This window comes from Castor canadensis, chromosome 5 (genome assembly GCF_047511655.1).
Source record: "Castor canadensis chromosome 5, mCasCan1.hap1v2, whole genome shotgun sequence".
In the NCBI taxonomy this organism is placed as follows: domain Eukaryota; kingdom Metazoa; phylum Chordata; class Mammalia; order Rodentia; family Castoridae; genus Castor; species Castor canadensis.
Window position 1 is genome coordinate 50,787,815 of NC_133390.1, and position 18,253 is coordinate 50,806,067.

The 18,253-nt window shown below is 34.6% G+C and overlaps 2 protein-coding genes across 12 annotated transcripts in view; both read right to left on the bottom strand.

The window, feature by feature from the left end:
• The window catches only part of Impg2 (interphotoreceptor matrix proteoglycan 2), a 92,207-nt gene extending 79,167 nt beyond the window's left edge, over positions 1-13,040 (bottom strand). For 3 of the 4 annotated variants that reach the window (XM_074073014.1, XM_074073015.1, XM_074073013.1), the window contains exon 1: positions 7,058-7,809. In XM_074073014.1, coding sequence (XP_073929115.1) covers positions 7,058-7,394 — 337 coding nt within the window. In that variant the 5' untranslated portion in view covers positions 7,395-7,809. Of the gene's footprint in view, positions 1-7,057; positions 7,810-8,155 lie in introns of those variants that run through there. The other variant, XM_074073016.1, reaches the window with a different exon arrangement.
• A 133-nt stretch (positions 13,041-13,173) lies between these two features.
• The window catches only part of Senp7 (SUMO specific peptidase 7), a 118,446-nt gene continuing 113,366 nt past the window's right edge, over positions 13,174-18,253 (bottom strand). For all 8 annotated transcript variants that reach the window (XM_074073019.1, XM_074073023.1, XM_074073021.1 and 5 more), the window contains 4 exons: positions 18,208-18,251; positions 18,035-18,103; positions 17,122-17,272; positions 13,174-14,983 (listed from right to left, as the gene is read on the bottom strand). In XM_074073019.1, the coding sequence (XP_073929120.1) occupies positions 14,846-14,983; positions 17,122-17,272; positions 18,035-18,103; positions 18,208-18,251 (402 nt within the window). In that variant the 3' untranslated portion in view covers positions 13,174-14,845. The remainder of the gene's footprint in view (positions 14,984-17,121; positions 17,273-18,034; positions 18,104-18,207; positions 18,252-18,253) is intronic.

Consider the following 18,253-nt stretch of genomic DNA (forward strand, 5'->3'; position numbering starts at 1 on the left):
ACTGTTATTTAAAACTTTTGACCAAGCAGAACCCAGAAGAGTCTAGCAGGCACCTCACTGAGGCAGAATTGAACCATTTACAGGTCTTAATTTTCCTTTCTCCTTAAAACTTCCAAACAAAAGTTAAGTAAATCCTAAGAGACAACGCAAAAGTAAAAGTCTGAGCCCATGAAAACAAAGTAATACCTATAACATCTGGTTATGAAATGATTCAGAGAGAGTACAAAACTACTGCTAGATCAAATAACCATATATCTACAGGGAAAGAAAATGTAAACCTCAACCCTTTCTTCTACTATACTCTCAAAAAATTGAAATATGAGAGCTAATATTACATTTCTGAAGACTAGCTACATGTCTTGAGGATAAGAAAAGTCTCACGGACAGGACACAGATAGCAATAACTATTTTAGATAATGAATTAGAATTTGTCAAAGCTAAAAAGCTTCTGCTTATCAAAAGACTCTATTAATAAAAATGAATAATCAAGCCATAAGCTTGGCAGAAAATATTCAAAATAAATATATTTGGCACAGAAATATTTAGGTTTTCTTTAATTCCCACAATTCATTGATTAAAAAAAAACCCCAATTTTTAAAACAGGCAAAAGATTATAACAGATACTTCACAAAGGAAGAAATGCAAACAGACAATTAGTATGTAAAGTGTTTGCCAACATTCATCTTTCAGGGAAAAATAAAGTATCCATATAAAAAAATGGCTGCAATTTTTTACATGAGCAATACCAAAGTTTAGCAAGGTTTTAGTAGAATTATAAAATAGTATAAATACTTTGAAATGTGTTAATAGTTTATTTTATAACTAAATATACACTTAACCTCTGATTCAGCTATTCCCCTTCTACATATTCGTTCAAGAGAGATGAAAGCGTATATCCACAGAAACACTTATGTTCAATGCCTGAGCAGCTTTATTCTTTACAAATTAAAAACTAAAATTCCACTTACAAAAGCATCAAAAAGAATAAAATAGGACTGACAGAGTGGCTCAAGTGGTAGAGCGCCTGCCTAGCAAGCATGAGACCCCAAGTTCAAACCCTAGAACCACAAAAAAAAGAAAAAAAAAAAAAAACCACTTAGGAATAAATTTAACAGAGAAGTGTAAAAGGAATGAATTTAACAAAGAAGTGTAAAATTTTACACTGTGAAAACCCAAAAGATGCTGAAAAATTAAAGATCTAAATAGATGGAAAACCTTCCTTTGTTCATGGATTAGAATAGCTAGCACTGTTAAGAGGGAAATATCTCCAAACTTATCTACAAATTTAATGTAATTCTATCAGAATACTGACTAATTTCTTTATAAAAACTGATAAGCTAATTTAAAAATTCATATGGAATTGCAAGGAATAGTCAAAAGCACTTTTAAGAAAAAAAAAGTTGTAAGACTCATGCTTCCTGATTTCAAAGCTTACTACAAAGTGACGGTAAGTAAGACCACGTAGCACACGAATAGACTGAATCAATAGGAGAGAATTAAGATTAGAAATACAAATTGTGTGTGGTCAACTGATTTTCAGCATAGGTACCAAAACCATTCAATGGAGAAAAATAAGTCTTTTCTACAAACGGTGCTGAGACAATAAAATATCCACATGAAAAAAAAAATGAAGTTTGGGCTCTTATGTCACACCATATACAAAAAATTAACTCAAAATAGATCAAAGACTTAATGTAGAATCCAAAAAATATAAAACTTTCTCAGACGAAAACATAGAACTAAGTTTTTATGACCTAACGCTTGGCAACAGACTCACTTAATGACACATACATACAAAAAAGTAGGAAAAAAAATAAATTTGGCTTTATCAAAATAAAAATTTTGTGCTTTAAAAACATCACCAAGATAATGAAAAGAAGCTGGGTGCTAACGGCTCACACCCCTAATCCTAGTCATTTGGGAAGCAGAAATCTGGAGTATCACAGTTCAAAGCCAGCCTAGGCAAACAGTTTGTGTGACCTTATCTTGAAAAACTCAATACAAAAAACAGCTGGTGGAGTGGCTCAAGTGGTAGAGTGCCTGCCTAGCAAGCATGAGGCTCTGAGTTCAAATACCAGTACTGCCAAAAAGAAAGAAAGAAAATTAAAAGAGAGGGGCTGAAAGGCAATAGCTCAGTAAACTTGCCTAGCATCTGTGAGATCTTGGATTCAATCACCAGTCCCAACAAATAAAAATGAAAATGCAGAAAAGTTTTTTAAATCAAAGTAAAAAAAAATTCCATAGAAATGGAGAAAATACTTTAAAATCATTTATCTAATGTGAAATTTATATCCACAATAGAGCTCTTATAGATCAGTACTAAAAAAGACAAATGCAATGAACAAGGGATATAAACATTTTCCAAGATAAGATACACAAGTAGCATATGAAAAGATGTTAAATATTAATAATCATTAGGAAAAGCTAACCAAAACCACAATGAGGTACCACTTCACACGCACAAGGGGAGTTGCTTATTTTTAAGAGGAAAGTAATCATACTGGTGAAGATGCTGAGTTAACTTTTGTATACCACTGGTGGGAATATAAACTGGTGTAGCCACTTGGGAAAATAGTCTGACAAACCCTCACGTGGTTAAGCATAGAATTACCATACCACCCAGAAATTCTACTCCTAGATATATGGTCAAAAGAAATTAAAAGGACCAAATGCCTATTAACTGGTAGATGGGTAAACTGAATGTGGTATATCCATATAGTAGAATATTATTAGGACATAAAAAGAAATAAAATACTGATAGATGTACAACATGAATGAACCTTGAAAACAATAAGCAAAGTGAAATAAGCCATTTATAAAGGACCACATGTATATATACTATCTCACTTTTATGACATATAGACAATATCTCTATATGACAATAGACAATTCTATTGAGACAGAAAGTAGACTAGTGGTTACTTAAACCTGGAAGCAGAGAAAGAGAGACAAAAGGATAAGGAGATGACAGCTAAGAGGTTTTGTGTTTCTTTTTTGAGGTAATAAAAATGTTCGTCCACTGACTGTGTGATTTTTCACATATCTGTGAATACACTTAAAAACACTGAATTGGCCGGGCACTGGTGGCTCATGCCTATAATCCTAGTTACTCAGGAGGCAGAGAACAGGAGGATAGAGGTTCAAAACCAGCAGGGACAAACAGTTCTCGAGACCCTATCTTGGAAATACCCATCATGCAAAGGGCTGGCGTAGTGGCTCAAGGTAAAGGCCCTGAGTTCAAGCCCCTGTACTGCAAAAAAATAAATACATAAATAAAACATCAAATTGTATACTTTAGATGAGTGAAGCATAGGATATTTATATCTCAATTAATCTATAAAAATTCAATTCTCTCTAGAAGGTAATATCCTTAATTTCTCAAATAGCTTTTCAATTGGGAGCTATCTGTTGAGATGGTCCAGTTAACTAACTTGGATCAATGGAACTCAGAATGTTTACAGTTGGATGGAATGGGCTGGAGTCTGGAACATTCATGCAACTCAGAAAGGAAAAACCTAGACAGGACACTATAGGCAGTAGAGGGTAGCGCAAAGTGAACATGATTCCAGGGAGGTACTAAGGAAGGCAAAACTCTACCACAGACAAATGTAACAAATTTAGTGATAGAACTATCTGTTCTATTATCAGACCTCTTTGGAATGTCCATCCTCGTCAAATAATTTTCATTAACTTTTAGTTATTGTGGGGAGCTTTCTACTTCTTAGAAGATCTACAGAGAGGAGATCCAAAATGGCAGCTAGGGTAGAGAATCAGAAGTCCTAAGCTCCATGACACCAGAAACCTCCTCAAGATATGGAAGCTACACTTGGGTAATTCTGATTCTTCCTAGCCAAAATAATAACTGCTATCACAACAGGTGCAGATAAAATTCAAAGACTGACCCTTAAATCAGCCTTTAACTGCACTTAACAGCCACAAAAATCCAGCTCGGCACAGCCAGCAAGGCATGGCCAGCCTCCGACCCTGGGAAAAAAGCCCCCAGCTGCTTCTCTTTTCAATCTTCTTTTTCTTCTTCTTCTCCCAACAAGCAGAAGACAGAGAATCAATCAGAATCAAATTCTGCAACATTCCTGAACCCCTAACCTCTGGAAATCCTCCCTATGCCATGCCACACTGAAAAAAGCTGCACCATTTCTCACTACCAGCTGGCTCCAAAGTTGCTTGCATGAAACTGCAGAAGAACAGGTGAGTATAACACACCACACATGACTCCCCTACCCACCCCATGGGAAAATAATCCAGCACAGTCCCTGGGCAGACTGAACCTCTACCAGCAAAACTGAAAACTATAAACAGCAAAGTCAAATCTGACACTGACAGCAGAGGTGGGAGAGGAATGCTGAACCTGCCCCTGAGAAAGGGGGTTGGGCAAGGAGCGCTGAACTCTCAGTGATCTAATGCAGCAAAGGCAGGAGCAGGGCAACAAGCCAACCTTCCACAGGAGCTGCTAGCACCTAGCAGAGATTGGGAGAGGCATAAAGACTGAGAGCAGGAGTGAAGTGACAAGCCACCTCCCAAAGGAGCTGCTAGCACCCAGCAGATATCGGGAAAAACAGAAAGGCTGAGAGCAGAGGTGGGGCAAGAGGCCAACCTCTCAAAGCAGGGCAGGGAAAAGACCCCAGAGCTGTTCTCTGGGACAGAGTGCAGCATTCAAAACTGAATTGCCCTACCACGCTGGGCAAAGAGCTGTCCAAACAGAGCTGCAGCTGAAGGGCAACACATCTGCTGCGTGGTGAAAACAACAAAAGCTCTGACCATGTTACACAAGCTGGCAATCTTACCTCACCTCACAATTCCAACTAATCTTATGGACAGAAGGACCAAATACCACTCACAAGCCAGTCACGTGGTGAGACCACATCTGAGCTTCTGCTTGTATGCCAATACCAGGATTGGACATGTAAGGAATAACTCCAGAACTTTTACCAAAAGACTGAACTTTCTGTGGTTCCTGAACCTGGTGTTTTTTATTGTTTCTTTTTTTTTTCTTTATATTTTTATTATCCATGTATTCTTAACTTCATCATCACTATTCTCTTATCCTTATTCTTACCCTCCTCGCTTTCCCTTCTCCTGTACTACAATCCATTGTTCTCCCTCCCAACTACTCTTTCTGCCCCTTCTCATGCACTATTTCCCACGTCTTTACCACCCTCTCCTATCCTCACACAACCTACCATCACACTACCCCTCCCTCCTGCACACTCACCACTGACTACCCTACTGTACCAACTGTACACAACCCCAGTCCCCTGCAATCCGCAACACAATCACCTTCCACTACAACAGAATACACCCAAACACACACAAGGACCACATAACCCAGCAACCCCCATGCCACTCCCCCTACTCATCCTCCCCTTTTTCCACTCCCTCCCTTTTTCATACCACTTTTACCAATTCCCCAAAATCTATAACTAAACTAATCAACATCACCCACCCCAATTCCCACTGTTTATAGGTATTATCATCAAGGGGTTTTCTATATAATATGTAAACAACTGGTCTGGCATCAAACCTGTGAATTTGTTAATGCTATATTACACCTCCAGGCCAGGGATAGAAAAAGCACATCACCTAGCTAACAACCAGTTAGTCACAACACAGAAATTAAATCAGGGAAATAAATCAGGCAATCAAAACCACCAACTGGCCTACCAAAAACATAGTTGCACATCACCAAGTACAGTGATGGGAAGAAGGAGGAATGGAAATCACTCTCCTCAAAAAAAAAACAATAATAATAATAATAATAATAATAAAAACAGGATTCAGTGGGAAATGAAGAAAATATATATCCAGTTTATGACCTCCACAAAACAATGATAAATGTCACTAAGGAGCCCAGTGACACCAACATAAAAACCCTCAAAGAAGAAATTTTGGAAGATATTACCAAGATTCAAGATTCTTGAATATCTTTGGAAGATATTCTCCAAGATTCATGGAGAAGATACTAGACATAACCAGAATGTATAAGATGCACTGAAGATATTTCAAGGCACCAAAAATAAAGAACATGACAAGATACAGAAACAAATAAAAGGAACTCAAAGAGGACTTCAACAAACACCAAAGTAAAACAAGGATACTATAAAAAGGGAGATACAGGAATTAAAGGTGACAACAAGAAACATAAAAGAGGAGTTGAAAAAAGATACGAAAAACCTCAGAAAAAGAATCAAACAGAAATCCTGGAAATAAAAGAAACAGTAGAAGGCCATTACAGCAGACTAGAACAAGTAGAAGACAGAATCTCACAGCTAAAAGATAAAAAAGAAATTAAAGAAAAAAACAGAAGAAATCTTAGTCAAACAAGAGCTGTGAAAGGAATATGCAATAACTCAGTGACTCCATCAAAAGACCAAACCTGAGAATCAAAGGGATATGTTAAGATATTCAATAAAATAATAACAGAAACTTCCCCCAATCTTGAGGAAGTTTTGCCCATTCAGTTACAGGAAGCCTCCAGGACACCAAGCAGACTTGGCCAAAATAGAACCTCCCCACAGCATATCATCATCAAACAACAAGCACAGAGAACAGAGAAGGAATATTGAAGACTATAAGATAGAAAAAATAAATAATGTATAAAGGTAAACCCATCAAAATCACAGCAGATTTCTCAACAGAAACTTTAAAAGCAAGAAGGGCATGGAGTGAGGTATTTTGGGCACTGAATGAAAAAAATGTCAGCCCTAAGATACTCTATCCAGCAAAACCATCATTCAAAATTGATGAAGCAATAAAAATCTTCCACAATAAACAGAAACTAAAACAATGTATGACCACCAATTACCGCTACAGAAGATTCTCCAAGGAATTCTGCACACAGAAGATGAAAGCAAACAAAACCATGAGAGGACAGGAAGTAGCAAACCACAGAAGAAGAAAAGAGAAGTAATCACACAGTAGCATTGATTTAATTGCACAGCTTTCTCTAAATTATCACAAGTTTTGACTCATAATGAGTACAACAAATGTTACAGAACCATTAATTTCATCATAGAGCCCAAGGATTTGGATGTTTGCTTACCTCGGACTTTAAAATATTTCACATGGTTTGCCACTACCTCTGTAACACTTTCATTTGGGCAGATTTTTACTCCATTAGGAAACAGAATAGATCGCCGCCTTCGCCTTCTACGTAACCACTGTCTTTCCACTTCTTGGTGGTCCGGAAGTTGTTTCCTTTCAGTAAGTAGAGAAGGGTCTGTATTTTCTCCAGGCAGAAAAGAAACTGCACTCTTGGTTTCTTGGATCTCTTCTAAAGATAAGAAGGTTTGTACTATAGAGTGAAAGCATACCAAAGCTTCTGATGAAGGATGGAGATACAGTACAAAAGGTAACAGAAAAACTGACATTTGTGGCATACTTGGATTCTAAAGTCAATACTCAGATTATAAACAGGCATGCAAATCTAAGGACAGAGAGAAATGAAATATTCAGTATTTTTCCTATTTAATTCCCACTCCTGTAATTCACAAGTATACACCCAATTTCGACACAAGAAATAAGAAGTAATGTTTGAACCAGGAATAATAATGGAAAGGGAAACTCCAAATTACTGGAGATTTTTTTTTTTAATAGTCTATAGCCACCTAAAAAACTAGCTAGCATTTGTTGCCCTTAACGCAGAGAAACTAAAGCAGATACCTTAAAAGCAACTGAGGCCAATAGGAAAAGGGGACCAGGTACTAGAGAAAAGGTTAGATCAAAAAGAATTAACCTAGAAGGTAACACACACTCACAGGAAATCAATGTGAGTCAATGCCCTGTATAGCTATCCTTATCTCAACCAGCAAAAACCCTTGTTCCTTCCTATTATTGCTTATACTCTCTCTTCAACAAAATTAGAGATAAGGGCAAAATAGTTTCTGCTGGGTATTGAGGGGGGGGAGTGGGAGGGGGCGGAGTGGGTGGTAAGGGAGGGGGTGGGGGCAGGGGGGAGAAATGAACCAAGTCTTGTATGCACATATGAATAATAAAAGAAAAATGAAAAAAAAAATAGTCTATAGCAAAGATTAAGAGTTGTATTTACGCAATTTCTTATAGCAATCACATCAAATAACACTACTTTAGGAGACTCTACTAAAGATATTTAGAAAGATGAAAAATAAAGATTTTTAATTACCTGTTGATGATGGAAGGTTTCCTTCTATCAGGACAAATGTCAAAATACCCAGAGAAATCTTCCCCAAAAGAGAAAACATAATCATTTGGGCCAAAACCAAAGAAATGAGAGGGCAAAATCCTTAACTAAGCATCCAAAACCTTGAAATTTCTAGTAACAAATTGTTACAGAAAAAGCCTAATATCTAAACATTTATGTCTGAGAAACTGACAACCACTTCAAAACCATTATAAATTAATGTAAATAAAAATAGAGTCCTTTCAAAGTAGCTCTCACTTCTTTCCTGAAATAATCAGCATGCTCTGAAAGAAGAGCTAAGCTAATTAGAACAGATGGGGAAAGACAGTTTCTTTATTCTAATCTGGCTGGCTAAGCTTTTTACTAACACTCTCCTTGCCGGTAACAAGTAGTAAGTAGTTCACTTACAAATAATATGCCTAATTCACTGGTTTTCCTCCCAAGTTTTCTGAATGTATTAGTCAAATCTGATGGATTCAAATGTTCTCTGGTTTTTCCTAGGACCCAAGATGTATAAGCACAGACTGGCTACACCAATCTACCCGCTTCTGTAACAGAGCTACATACAAAACAAAATTTGCTTTTGAAGTAAAGCCAGTGTCTTCTAAATTTCTTTCCTATATAGAAAAGTCTGAAACTTTCACTGGGTTTATTTTGTCTTATTTCTGTATAAAATGGGATAGGAATAATGAAGTAAACTCATTTAATCCTCACAGCATTTCTCAGAATAGTGCCTGGCACACATTACGCACTTAATATAACTTATAATGTCAAGATAGTGTTGCTTAATTTCCTGTCGAATGTTAAGCCCAGTGTGTTTACCTACAAGAGGAACTCTTAACCAAGAAAAGATTTCCTCTACCACACTGGGATCAGATAAAACGCTGCGTTAGTACAGTTGTTGTTAATCAAAGCTAGTAGAAAGCAATTAAGGTAGTCAAAATCCCCATGAAATCTAAGGTTTGCTATCAAATAACAATTCATATTTTATTTTACGTATCTCTGGGAAGGTTCTCTGAAAAAAAATGTCTTGTAAAGATGTAAAGATTTTTGTAAATGTCACAATATACCACCAGCACAACGATTTAAAAAGAAAAAATTGTAAAGGACACTTCTCTTGAGAATCCTTAATTGAGTTAGCTAAGTCATGTTCAATGTTATTTTATGCTTTAGGAAAAGCTAGTCAATTATATTGTTTAAGACAGCCTCAAACCATATTTATAGCCCTTATAAAAGCTAACAAAACTAAATGACCATTAAATATATATGCATAGTTGCATTATGCAAAATACTGGTAAACTTCTAAGAAATTTGTCAAGTTTTGTTGTGATTAGGAGAAAAAAGCTGAAAATGTTAAAGCAAAAATTTAAAGTCACAGTAAATACAATTCAGAACACAAGAAAACTTTTTAAGTAACAAATACTAGTGGGAAATTACTTTTTGGTGGCCTACTCCAAAAAAATAACAAAACAAAAAAAATTAAGAATCATAGAATCTGGAAACATTTCTGAATTTAGACTGAGAAAATCTAAGCTCAAATCCTTGGCTTTGCCATTTAGTATTTGATTTTGGTAAATTGTTCAAGCTTTTTTAATTTATAAACACAAGAAATTCATTTCTTATAGTTCTGTAGACTGAGAAGTCCAAGATAATAACACGAGCGAATTCAATGTCTAGCTGAGTGCCTGTTCCTATTAGATGGCACCCTCTTGCTGCATCATCAACTAGCAGAAGGGGACAAGGCAGCTCGTGCTCCATGTCTTTCGTAGAAGCACTGATTCCATTCTTGATGCTTTAACTTCTAAAAAGCCTCCACCTCTTTAGTATACGTGTGATTTTGTGGATTGACCCAGGGCCTCGTGCATACTAAGCGCTTGCTCTGCTTCTGAGCTATACCCCCAGCTCAAGACCCCATCTCTTAAGCTCTTTAAACTGTTTTTAACCAAAGAAATTAGGTACCATGATCTTCGCCTATATCATGGGTTATTGGTAAGAATTAAGAAATACGAAAACCTTTTGAACCAATAATATTGTACACTAGTTGTTTACAAGTGTTCGCAAAGCCCAAAGTGTTGTCAACCCTTGTAATTCTTTTATTTATTTTTTTACATTTTTAATCTTATTATTGTTGTACTGGAGATACATTGTGACATTTAACAAAGTTCTTATATCACAGGTGAATTCACCCCTTCCATCATTCTCCTTTATCTTCCCTCCCCCCCATTCCTGGAATAGTTTCAACAAGTCTCATTTTTCCATTTTAATACATGAGTACAAAATATTTCCACGGCATTCATCCTCCTACATCCTTTCCTTATATTGAAAAATATAAGGGAAAAAAATTTCCCTACCCGAACTACATTCCAAATAGAGAATTTAAGAACTTCAAAAGCATTTATTATGTTCCACAAAATATAATTTGTAAAAATTCAGACACCTATACTACTTAAAAACTAGAAGCATGAAAATATCACCTGGGTTTATTTTGTTTCTAAAAAAAAAGACTATCATTTTATAAATTCAATTTAATTTTATGTAATTGTAACTTTAAACTGCAACATTCTTTAAATAACCACATCTATGATATAAGCAGTACAGGTGGTGACTATCGTAATTTTATACCATGAGAATCCAAAAGCAAGATTAATTCAAGTCAGAAAAAGTAGAGAGTTTTGTTTTGTTTTTGAGAAGGTAACATTTTAGCTGGGTCTTGAATGGCTTGGTTGGCATTTCAAGGACATAGGTGGTGTGCTTAGTAGAAAAGATTAGGAGCTAGGAAAGAAATTCTTGGTCATGAACAATAAGGTTGAAAAGTATACTACTCATTCAAAACAAGGTATTTATTGGAGCAAGACAGGCGCATGTGGTAAATAGGTGGAGAATGAAGCTTAAATGGTTAATTGCAGTAAATTATGAAGTATCTTAAAAGTCTTACCAAGAATTTTGGATTTAAACCTATAGATGAAACAGATTATCTCATTAATGTTCAATTACTCAGAAAATGAGTCTTAATACAAGGAGATTCTTTTTAGGAAATATTACAAAATGTCGTATGATGGTCCTTGAGCCTTGTTATGCATCAAGAAATGTCCCCATATCAGAAGCATGTGAAAAAGTGAACATAAAACTCTACCTTTAGAGATAATAAGTACCAGATTGCTTCATCCATACCTAATTCCAAATCAGTTAAGTATCATTTATTGAGTGTTCACTAAATACTACTGACATACTAAATAGAGGAAATGCAAAATGCTTCCAGTGTTTGAGGATATATGCAAATAATACAATAAAAATAATTATAGAAGTATACTCAAATTGTTATGGAGGGGTCAAGAGAGAGAATGAATTATTCTGTGTAATTATTAGTGATTAATTAATTATTGGTGATTAGAGTTAGATTTTTTTAAAAATAAAGTTTATAAGAAAGGATGAAGGCAATACGTGCAAGGCCTGGGTATGAAGATATAACATCACAATACCAACCAGACACAGCCATCTATGGTGGGGATTTAAAGTGACACTAATAGGTCAAAACTCCATAATCTGGCTACTTTTTTACTCTGTAGAAGAATATGTTGTTATCAGGATAATTCCAAACAAAGTATATCTTCATCTGGAGTCTTTATAGTAGAGTGCTGACACTGATTTCTTAGACCCCAAAAAAGGAATACACTCAGTTTTAACAGAACTGGGTGAGTGTAGGCCACAGAAGCAGCAAGTCTCATATACACAGCACTGTGTCTTTTAACAGCCTGTGGCAAAATTTTCAAGTTTCCACAAGAATGAGCTCAGTTACAAGAGACTACAGAAAGAAATTATTCACAGTATGAATGAATTATCCTGTATGACTAAAAAGTAGAGGGCAATGGATAGATGAGGATAGAGACAGGCTGCAACAAGATTAGGATGGGCTCTATATGACACGTCTATAGCTCTTTTTCCTCCTGACATAAAAAATTAAGTTGATTTTGATTTCAAGAGGTTTTAAACTTTTTCTGGCTTTTTAAAACTTAATTTTCTTTAGATGCTTTCCTTCTTTTTTTTTTTTATTGTTGTGCTGGGTGAAGGTACATTGTGGCATTTACAAAAGTTCTTACAATATCAAATATTTCATACTTGAATTCACTTCCTACATTAAAGTCCTATTTAAGTGACTATTACTTTAAAATTCCAAGAGCTTTAAGGTAAAAACAGTATTATTTTCTCTGGCCATTAGCAACTATTTGATTACCTGTCTGTCTCCTCTAACATACATGACCACATAAGCACAGGTGCGCGCACACATACACACAAACACATACACAATCTAGGCTGAGCAACCCCACATTCCCAAAGAAACTCTCATTTGTTCTTACCAGAGAATTTTTAAATTGTTTGCATGTCCATAAATGACTTGGCAATAAGAAGAGTCTATTACTTTCAAAAAATAAAAGTTCTTTTGTGTGTGTGTGTGTGTGTCTAGAAAAATGTTGGCTGCAGTAGATCCAGGCTGAATATCCCTTATTCAAAATGCATGGGACCAGAAGCGCTTCAAATATGGGTATTAGAATATTTGCAGTTACATGAGATATCTTGGAGACAGAACCCAAAACTAAGCATAAAATCCATTTATTTCATATACATCTTGCCCAGAGTTCATGAGGTAATTTTACACAGTTATGTTTGGTTTGCCTGTTTTGACTGTGACCCATCGCATGAGGTCATGTATGGAACTTTCCATATGCAGCATCATGTTGGTGACCAAAACATTTTTGAATTTGGAGCATTTTGGATTTGAGATTTTTTTGGAACTTTGTTTTTTATCTAATTAGGATGCTCAACTTGAACCAAAAGAAATTTCCCCTGAACTGAAACGACATTTGAATTAATCACATGCTTGTTAAGAAAGGAAGGAACATTAATTTCAGTGTCATTCATATGGTATATACAGAGCATCATACAATACGAAATTCATTTTTGACAATGGTTCATGTTTCTTAAGAAAAAAAATTACACTTCAATTTAATGAACTGCAAATATGTTTAATAGAAAATGCTGATATTCTCAAAGCATTATTTCTACATGAATTTAGGAAAATGAATTTTAAACAATCTCCAAAACATGATAAAGGACAGTGGTATCTTTGAAAAGCGTACAAACCAAAAAAGTCAAGAAATCACAAGATGTCTTATATACTTACTTTCCCAAAATTATATGTACAAAACAATTAAAAGTCACCTAAAAAAGTCTCCCCTCAACACACACACATACACACACACAAATAGGGAATGAAATATGCACTTTTAATCATCTTTATATGAAATCTCCAAAGGACAAATATCTTGAAATATCTTGGTGACAAGAATAACAAAAGTTAAAGACACCGAGCCTTAACTGACCTGAATTCACATGATTTTGAAATAAAATATCCAGATTTTTTAAGGTTCATCTTAAATTGCCTTTCTTAACTGTTACACATAATTACAATGGAAATTCAAAACATGTTTGAAAATAGAAAATACAACATGATCATGGTTCCTTCAAAATATTTCTGATAACATTAGAAGGTTCTAAATTGCTTAACCATGTGTAATACAACCATGAACACATGAATTCAGTAGAACTGTTACCTGAATATTTAATAAAATATTAAGTGCCATAGGTTTAAGATCCATAGGGGATCATAAGTCTCTAAAAACTACAATTTAAAAATAGAAAAGTAATGAGAGAAATCTGGTTTTGCAGATGAATACTGGGTAAACTGAGCTATAAAATTATGTATTTGGTTCTAAATAATTAATAAATAGAACTTTGAGGGAATTATTTTTATTATAGCTATGAGTACATCAATTTCATCTTTTTTACTTAAGGAAACTGTGCACATATATTCTGGGATAATGTAGAAGTGAATATTTATATAGATATACCTCAAATAAACTAAGCTTGGCTACATATATGATTTTTTAAAACTTATTGTGGACATCTAAATTTTTTGTTCCAAATTTTAACCTGAACAAATGAACTAAATTCTCAGATCCCCACATATGACATGAAAAGAAATGGAAAAAAATTAGAACAGAGTAATTGCATTCAGCAATTGACAATAATAAGCTGCGCTTTGAGAGAGTACGTTTTCATCATCTTCCTAATATTATGTCTTTTTACGCTATACAGAAGGGATGCCGTAAATGGCATTTTCTGAAGCCTTGATACTAAGTTCTTTTTTTAAAAAAATACACAGTATTCATACTGCATGCTTGAGCTGCAAAGAATAGAATCACAATATGATGTGGCTTGTCACCTAACTTGACAAGTGCTGGGCTGGCACCAGGGAGGACCAACTCCCATCAACGCCCAGTCAGGTGGAAGTACAGATCGTTTAGTCTATTTATTTACAAAAACATTCCCACATTACATATGCTATTGCGTAATCCAAGCATATTTACTCAGAAAAATACCAAATATTTATGAAACTTTAGTATCTATCTAATAAGATAATCGATATAGCCTCCATTCCAACTCCATCTATGACAGCCCAACAATTCTAGTAATATATCTTATATACTTTAAACAACGTTCAATGACTTATAAAACTACTGCAAGTTATTTTCTTCTCTGCGAGCTAGCACAAATGCTGGTAAGCAGCTTTCCAGTAATCTTGAAGACCATATGTGTCATGTTTGTACAGATTAACTAGCTACTGCTGCCCTTCTGCTGCTGCAAATGAAGTTTCAAAATAAGCTCTCGAATATCTTCCCGTTTGGTCTTTATTACATGACGAGGAAACCATTTCTCCAAATGAATTGGAAGTTCAAAGTTAACAATAGGGTCCTAATGAGAAAAAAGAAAGAATGCAACCACTTTTAACAGCATAATTTCGAAATTATTTTAATTTCAGTTTAATGGGAAATGAAAAATTACTAACTTTTAAAAAATAACGGCTTTGCTGAGATAACATCCACATACCACATAACTCATCTAAAGAATACAACTGGCTATTAGCTTATTTAATGTTGTGTAACCATCAACACAATGAGTTTTAGGACATTTTCATTAAACAACTAACTTTTGAACACCAAAATTTTGAACATCAAACTGTTCTACAATACATGCTTAAGTGAGTTATTCAAATACAACTGGCAAAGAATTGGTAAACAGGAGAGTGATAACTAAGAAGTCAGATTGGTTTGAATACAATTTTACACAACATGTTAGTATTTTTAAACAAAGAGAGAGTCTTGGTGATGAACAAAGCATCTGAGATTTTAAAAAATGGAAAAATCTTGTAAAAAGGCCTTCTTTCAATGTAAGAAGCAGCTGATTCAAATACTTCAAGAACAACTACATTTTCCATTACATTAAACTTAATGGGAAAATTGCAAGTTGCAACTGCAAAGACATTTCTCCCTTTGTTTAATTTTTTTAAAAAAACTTTTGAAGAAGGCTACCCTTAGATTATGTTTATAAATTTGATGAAATTATCAGGAGACAGATGTAAGGACTTACATCTTGAAGAAGAAATTAAGAACCCCAGGGTCAAAGGCTCAAAGGATGACTGACTATGACTCTATGAGCAAATTCTAATGGAGATTTACTAGCTAATATTTTATTAGAATTAATGTTCTTTAGAGTCTGGTTGCACATTATCTATAGGCCTTCAGTGGTATTCCCCAAGTCTATTTTTTCAATACAAGCAATAATATTAGTACACAAATTTACAAAACACAAGGTTTAAATTTCTGAAGTTTTTTCTACCAGAGATCTCACATGATGCTTCATAATACATTTAATGTACACGCTATTTATTGAAACTATATGAAGTAGCATTATGTAACAGTCAGAATATATCGGTAATAAGACACACTGAATATTCTACACACAAAATCAAATCTATTTGGAAAAAAGTATTAGAGGGCCAGAATTCTTACCCTATGATGAAGTTTCAATGTGGAATAAAAAAGGGGATAGGGACTCAACATAACAGATATTTACTGGTTTCTATAATCTCTGTCCTATTCCTTTTACTGTATATTATCATTCCTCCCCAATATTAAACACACCAAAAACTTGTAACTATATACTATAAGCCACATGCTTTAAAAACATCTCTAAAAAGCACTTTTAAAAGCATTCTCTATGCAGATTCCTGGTCAAAAACATGTCTTTATAAATGATATTGCTAATGATTGAACTAATAAGATGATACCTATAAAAGCAAACAATGATTTGTTGCCATTTAAAATTTTGGCTTTAATACTGTTGCAGTTCCTATAGAGTCTTCCGTGAGCTAGAAAATATAGCCATCTTTGTCAATGAAATCCCCAAGCTGTGGGGTTCTGATCTTCTTGAATAAAAGGCTCTCTCTCCACTCCTCTGGATCTCCAATTACATGTAAATTAAACCTTCTCACTTTCACACCTTGTCTCTTTACATTCTGTTCTCTTCTTTATATTCCTTTTTTTAATTCCCTGAGCTATCCTTGGATATTTTCTATTGTCTTCTCTTAAAGTTCAAAAATTCTATCTTCTGCTGTGCTACTAAACCCATCAAATAAGGTTTGTTTGCTTGTTTTGAGAGACAGGGTCTTGAGATGTAGTCCAGGCTGGCCTCAAACATAATGGAATCCTCCTGCCTAAGCAGCCTAAGCACAGGGATTATAGATGTGCACCACCATGTCTGTTCCAAATAAGTTATTAATTTCAGATATATCATTACCCATTTTCAGGTCTAGAATGTCCATTTGTTTTTTTTAATTTTTCATCTCTTTATCCACTTTGTTCATTTTTGGCTCTACTTTGTCTAATATAATAATCAAATCATTTCAAAGTTTTTATCTGCTAATTCTAATATCTAGATCATTTATAATTCTATTTTTTTTGACTATCTGTAACATTTTCTTGCCTCTCTGTTTGACCAGAAATTTCTAACTATATGCTAATAATTATAAATAAAAATATATCTTCACATACCTTCAAGAAGCTTTCCACATACTGTAGCAAATATACTCCACAATCACTGCTATTATCCTGTTTAGGAACCTTAGGACATAGGTCTACCATGTTTGTTTTGCTGAATTCACGATGAGTTTTGCGCTTCACTTCCCATTCTACCTCTAAATACCTGAAATCACCAAAGAATGAAGTGACACAAAGGCAGAAAAATATGTGTTGCCAGATCCATTCTCTCAAACTAAATTTCCAGAGGCTAAATTTTAACAATGCAAGTGCCACTCTAAACAAAATAATGTGATTTTCAAACTAAAAGCTAGAATTTTCAACAACTCAACTTTCAAAACTCACACATAAAGTCATCTATATTACAAAGTAAACCAATAGACTGGTTTTAAAAGTTATATTGTGTTTTCAGGTCCTATAGTAAATTTAAAAATCACACACACACACACGCACACACATACACTTCCATACATGTAATAATAGGAATTTGAGAGTGAAGAACATTTGTGTTCTTTTTTTGGGGGGGTGGTACTTTTGACAATCACTTCTATTGGAAATGATCTTTTATAAAACAGCTTTTGTTAAATTATGAATACAAATTCTAAATTACTTTTGATATAATCCTTGAGAAATATTAGTGTTTGAATAGCAACACATAATAGAGGGCATTTGTTATTGATTAGAATTGCAGACTTCATTTAAATATGTATGAAAATATAATTCCTGACATGGTGTTTTCAGTAATTCTTTTTTTCTTTTTTTGAGGGAAGGTTTGCTTTGTAACCCAAGCTAGCCTTGAGCCTTTGATCCTTGCGCCTCAGCCTGAGTGCTAGGAGGACAAGCATGCACTACTGACACCTGGCTTGTTTTCAGTGATTGATAGTTTAGATAAAATCTGAATGATAAAACTACCATTACTATTACTTACTCTCGCAAATTCTGAACTGTGTTTTGTATAGAAGCAGCTTTCAAGGAGTCTAGTATGAGTATACATGGCCTATGAGAAGCAAAGGAAGAAATTAAGATGTTCATACTTGTATGAAGAAGTATACCTAAATACATGAAAAAGACTAGATTATTGTCATTATAGCACATACTTACCTTTTACACATTTTCTTTGGTACTGACATATTCATCTCGGTACTCT